The sequence below is a fragment of the Epinephelus moara genome, chromosome 13 (assembly GCF_006386435.1).
Source record: "Epinephelus moara isolate mb chromosome 13, YSFRI_EMoa_1.0, whole genome shotgun sequence".
Classification (NCBI taxonomy): domain Eukaryota; kingdom Metazoa; phylum Chordata; class Actinopteri; order Perciformes; family Serranidae; genus Epinephelus; species Epinephelus moara.
Window position 1 is genome coordinate 34,306,782 of NC_065518.1, and position 5,956 is coordinate 34,312,737.

Sequence of the window (5,956 nt, forward strand, 5' to 3'; positions counted from 1 at the left end):
GTGTGTGTGTGTGTGTGCACGCGTGTGTGTGTTACCTCGCAGGTCCTTCCTGAGTCGAGCCAAGTCTTTCTGAAAGTCTTCAAACTTCATCTGTGAAGACTGGAACAGGTCGTGAGGCTCAGGGAGAGGATACACACACGTCTCTCTGCCAGCATCCTGATGAAGGACAGACAGACAGACAGACAGACACACAAACACATCAACATTATGACATTTAGTCATAAATATCTGAACACTGAAAGCTTGACTGTGGTGTGATGCAACACCAAAGGGATGTGGAAATGTGGTGTGAAAATGTTGTATACAGAACATCATGTGTACATAACACAGACTGTGTTTTGCTATCTCTGGTTTGCTTTGTTGTACCTTGTAGCTCTGAATATGAGAGGAAGACTGATATGAGAGTATACAATTTGGGACAAAATAAACAATGGACAAAAATAAAAGTCTGAAGAAGAAAAAGAGTTACAGTATGGGAGGAAGTATAAAAACCTTACCTCATCGAAGTGTCTGAGGTAGTACGCTACAATGTACGACAGAAGACTTTTCATGCTGTCCTGCATGAAGAGAAAAGAAAAAGATTGTGAATTTTCAAGAGTGGAGATGTAAGGTATTTCTCGTGTGTCTTTAGCACTACAAACTTGATAACAATGATTATGACCTTGACTTAACAAAGACATGTGTTTTTTTCCCATGTGAACAAACCAAGCAGTCACTCAACACCTCAGCCTCATATAATGTTAAAGGGACAGTTAACTCCTAAATCAAAAATACATATTTTTCCTCTCAGCTGTAGTGCTGTTTATCAGTCCAGGTTGTTTTGATGGGAGTTGCTGAGTGTTGGATATATTGGTCGTAGATATGTCTGCCTTCTCTCCAGTATAATGGAACTAGATGGCACTCGGCTTGTGGTGCTCAAAGCGCCAAAAAATACCATTTGAAAAACTCAACAGCAATGTCTCTTTCCCAAAATCATCACCTGTTTACTCAAGATAATCCATAGATCTTGTTGTGAGAAGTTTCATGCAGGAACTGTTTTCTTTTGACTGCACTACACCCGCCAATCATATCAGAGCACAAATGGAAGTGTGCATCTACTCTGCATGATTTCTGGATAGAGACATCGCTGCTAAGTTTTTCAGGTGTACACTGCTCAAAAAAATGAAGGGAACACTTGATCATCACATTATAAAACCAAATCAGTTAACCTTCAGGGATATCAATGTATCCATGTAGGAAGCACAAGTGATTGTGAATCAGTTTCACCTGCTTTGGTGCAAGTGAAAGTGACAACAGGTGCAATGGAGAGGCAAAAGCAAGACAACCCCCAAAAAGGAATGGTTTTACATGTGGTGTCCACAGACAGTTGCTCTCTCCTTATCCTTCCTGACTGATTCTGCTCTAGTTTTGTGTTCAGCTAGTGTCCTTGACACTTCTGGTAGCATGAGGCGGTACCTGCAGCCCAATCAGGTTGCAAAGGTAGTCCAGCTCCTCCAGGATGCCACATCAATATGTGTAGTCGCAAGAAGGCTTGCCATGTCTCTCAGCACAGTCTCAAGAGCATGGAGGAGATACCAGGAGACCGGCCATTACACGAGGAGAGCTGGACATGTGCATAGAAGGGCATCAACCCAGCAGCAAGACCAGTATGTGCTCCTTTGTGTGAGGAGAAACAGGAGGAGCACTGCCAGAGCCCTACAAAATGACCTCCAGCAGACTACTGGTGTGCATGTTTCTGACCAAACTGTCAGAAACAGACTTCATGTGGGTGGCATGAGGGTCCAACATCCTCTGTGGGACCTGTACTCACAGCCCAGCACAGGGCCCTGTTCTCTTCACAGATGAGAGCAGGTTCACATTGAGCACATGTGACAGGCATGAAAGAGTCTGGAGACACAGTGGTAAATGTAATGCTGTCTGTAACATCATCCAGCATGACCAGTTTGGTGGTGAGTCAGTGATGGTCTGGGGAGGCATACACTTAGAGAAACACACAGACCTCCATGTCATATCCAGTGTTACCCTGACTGCTGGTAGGTACTAGGATGAAATCCTCAGAGCAATTGTCAGACTTCACGCTGGTGCACTGGGCTCTGTGTTCGTCCTGGTGCAGGACAATGCGTGGCTTCATATGGCCAGAGTGTGTAAACAGTTCCTGGATGACAAAGGCATTGATGCCATTGACTGGCTCTCTAGTTCCCCTGACCTGAATCCAATTCAGCACCTATGGGATGTTATGTATTGGTGCATCCGATGTGGCCAAGTACCACCACAGACTGTCCAGGAGCTCACTGGTGCCCTGATCCAGGTCTGGGAGGAGATCCCTAAAGACACCATCCACCAACTTTTATTATGAGTTGCCATGATAAAATTCACGTTGGATCAGCCTGTGATTTCAATTTTTCACATTGATTTTTGGTGTAATTTTGGATCCAGCCCCCAGTGGGTTGATGATTTTGGTTTCTGTTGACTGTTGTTTCATCATTTTGTTCTTAACAAATTCTACAATGTACATCAGTAAAGATTTTCAACTTGAATAATTTATTCATCACGATCTGATGTGCGTTTTGAGTTTTCCCATAATTTTTTTGAGCGCTGTATTTTTTAGGTGGAGTGCCATCTATTTCCACTGTACTGGAGAGAAGGCAGACATCTTTGCAATCGATATCCCCAACACTAGGCAACTCACACCAAAACAATATAGATTGATAAATGGCACAACAGGTAAGAGGACAAATATATATTTGTGATTTGATTTTAGATGAACGGTTCCTTTAAAAATTCACCTATTATTTGATACTGATGCTGCATATGTTACTGTATATTACTATACTGAAAATCTGCTATAAGAGCATGGAATAAAAAAGTGTGACTAAAGACATACACCCTGTTGATTACTAGCACCTCTGTCTTAACCACAGTGTATACAGTTTAAAGCTGAATTTGCAGCTTCTGAAACAGCTTGAGGAGAATTGATATGGATTTATGTTTCTCTGTCTTTCTGTTTAGTTTTTTTTACTTTATTTGTTACTACTTTTTTTACTGATACTAGATTTGGCCTGGGTTGTGCACTGCTGAGGTGCCCTTGAGCAAGGCACCAAACCCCTAACAGCTTGGGGCACCTAACCATCACTCTGCTATATCTCCACTACATCTGCATGTCTGCGGGTCTCTATGTGTGTGCATGTGTTTATTTCGGGCCTTTGTGTGTGTGTAAAATAACGATAAGAGTATAAAATAAGTAAGATTAAATAAGTAATTTATTTTCTCTTTGTATAATCAGAAAAAAAATGGCTGTAAGCCCTCAGGTTCAAGGTAATATATTTCAGTGCAGTTTGTTTCAGCGCCTTTACTCACGCTGCTCTTGACGTCTTTGAGTTTGGGCAGGATATCGAGGGTAAAGCCATCAGCTTGACCTCTGGTTCGATTACCACCATTCATGAAGTTTCCAAAAGCCAGAACCAGACCGAGAACCTGCTTCACCGTCTCACTGTCCTGCAACAACTGCAAAGACAGACATGAAACACAAAGTGAAGGTGGGAAGAAATAGGGGGGCAGGCAAAGTGTCTTGGAGACATCTCACCAAATCTGTAGAAATTTTTGTTCATTTTAATATAGAATACACAAACATTTATGGAGAGAGCACTGTGTTCAACATTCAGCTGGAGAGTGAACCCAGAGAAGCTGAGTCAGATTTAGTGCTGAGAGATCAGCTCAGTGCTGATACTTAATATTTGATCCATGTGAAAACGTTATTTTTGCAGAGTTTGCCTCACCTTGCATACCCTCTGCAGTGTGTCCAGTTTCCTCATGATGGACGACATGCACTCAGAGAAGCTGGACTGGAAGAGGATGCAGAAGACTCTGCCAGAGAAGTTTGGGATGAGGGAGAGCTGGTGGAGAAATCTGCAACACAAGAGGAAATGCCAGCTGCTTTGGATTCAACTCTTCTACCATCTCTTATTCTCTCCTGTGTGTTTTACAGTCTTTACAGAATGACACACAGCATTCACCACTGTCTGCTCATTAGTTTCATAGGGAAAACACCAACTCACTGCTCAGGTTTGTCCAGAGGTTTGGCATTCTCCTTGTCTTTTGAGGACTTGATGTGCTTTTCAATCTTGTCCAGCTCCTCCTGTTGGGCCCTCTGAGGGAGAGACACAAGAGAGACTGACTCTATTTGTGCCCACATTCATACAGAACAGTAGAACGTATACAGCAGAGGTGTATATACATCTTATTACAGGTGGTTCCTTTGGACAAAACTGAGACAACATACTGGCAATGGGCATCAAAGATAATGATATGTGCAAGTCACATTTGATCAAATATATGTTTATCATGTCCATGTGTTTATATTTAACTGATTCATGCTTTAGAGAAGACTTGCAATTTTTGATGCAACAGTTGAGTGGTAAGGGTTTTCAAGTTTCTCACTGAAGCTGCTGACCGTGTTGACCATCGCCCCAAATCGGTTTTGAAACACCTGCATGCTCTTCTGTCTTTTGCCTAATGTTTCACATCTCTCCCTTTTCCCTTCAACTTGCCTCACAGTTGCCATTGTTGGCAGTGAACAATCTAACAGTTAGTAAACAAGAAATTACTGTCTAACAATCTGTTCTCATGCACTGTTTGTATGTTTTCCTATAAAAAGTAATGCACCAAATTTTCCACATATTCCACCTGATGATAAGCCAGTGATTCGTGCATAACCCATGTATGCTGGATCAAGGCTGTGATCACGGGGCCCATTTGCGAATGGGAGTACAGGCAGATTTATACTTGTGTGTCAGCTCTATGCAGATGCCATAGCCTACACATGTGGCCTGCGTTGTGAGCATTTATTCTCGTGCGGTGGCGTGTCTGTGTCACTCTGCAGTTACACCTCCAAAAGACTAGTCATTGGTGGGGTTTCTGTGAAGTGCTGTAAAGTTCAGCTTTGTTTCCACTGAGGGAAATGGTTTTCAGCTTACAAAGATAGCCAGGAGCTCTGTGTCCCTGCGTCATGTAGTTACATTTCTGGGGAGGTGCATGTCAGGCTACAGCGTAGGATGGGCGTAGTTATGGCATCGATTCAACGCAGAAGTATAGAGTCTGCTTAAAGAAGTAAGTGGTCCCAAGAGGTCAAGTTAGGAGGCAGGTTGGAATGGTGGATAGTGTACAAAACACAGAACTTTCCCCAGCAGACCACTGTTTGGAACTGTGTGAACACTGAGTGAACTTTTTGAGTGATTTTAACGTACGTCCTCACTATGTTGCTTTTCCGCAAACCTAACCTCCGTACCTTTACTTGCCTAAACCTAATCTCCATAACTTTAAGTTAAAGGAGAACTAATGTTTTTTTCAACCTGGGCCCTATTTTCCGATCTACTTTTGTCTAAATGAGTGACAGGATGTTCAATATTTGACATTTCTCCAGTACAAAGCTAGGGCTGACCTGCCTGTAGCCCGTGAGCTTGCGCTATATTAAATAATAGGGCACTCAGACAGCGTCAAACAACGTCAAAATACGTCCACTAAAAGTGCATTTTTTCACACAGATAGGCTCGGATTGTTAGTATAATTGTCCGACAGCATACCGGAAAGGAGAAATGAACATTTGTGTTTACCTTTAGCTGGATTCGGACATGTTCCTCTGCCTGTTGCAATTTTAGTATATGTGCTACCAAAGTCACACTGCTCCCTCCCTCTCCTCGTCCGCTCTTCAGTTTCAATGAGCTCTGCATCCGTGTACGTCCGTGTTCTCCGTGTTCAAATAAATACGGGCACCTGACGTGCTGGCGTATTGCGGTAAGCGAGTTGTGTCATTTCCGGTGTTTCTGTGACAGCGTCTCTGTACTGCTCTGGTGAATTCTGCTAGCCTGTTTTCTCACTACAGTTGCTTTAACGTCTACTTCAAGTCTTAACCCACACTGGTTCTGTTTAAGCACTTATAGCTCTCCTCCTTTCTACGACT

At 42.9% G+C, this 5,956-nt stretch overlaps 1 protein-coding gene across 1 annotated transcript in view; it reads right to left on the reverse strand.

Moving 5' to 3' along the window:
- Positions 1-5,956, reverse strand: part of LOC126399964 (formin-2-like) — a 52,230-nt gene that overhangs the window by 10,783 nt on the left and 35,491 nt on the right. Inside the window, exons 11-15 of the mRNA XM_050060334.1 lie at positions 4,056-4,147; positions 3,777-3,906; positions 3,358-3,504; positions 498-557; positions 36-156 (exon numbers count right to left, since the gene is read on the reverse strand). Coding sequence (XP_049916291.1) covers positions 36-156; positions 498-557; positions 3,358-3,504; positions 3,777-3,906; positions 4,056-4,147 — 550 coding nt within the window. The remainder of the gene's footprint in view (positions 1-35; positions 157-497; positions 558-3,357; positions 3,505-3,776; positions 3,907-4,055; positions 4,148-5,956) is intronic.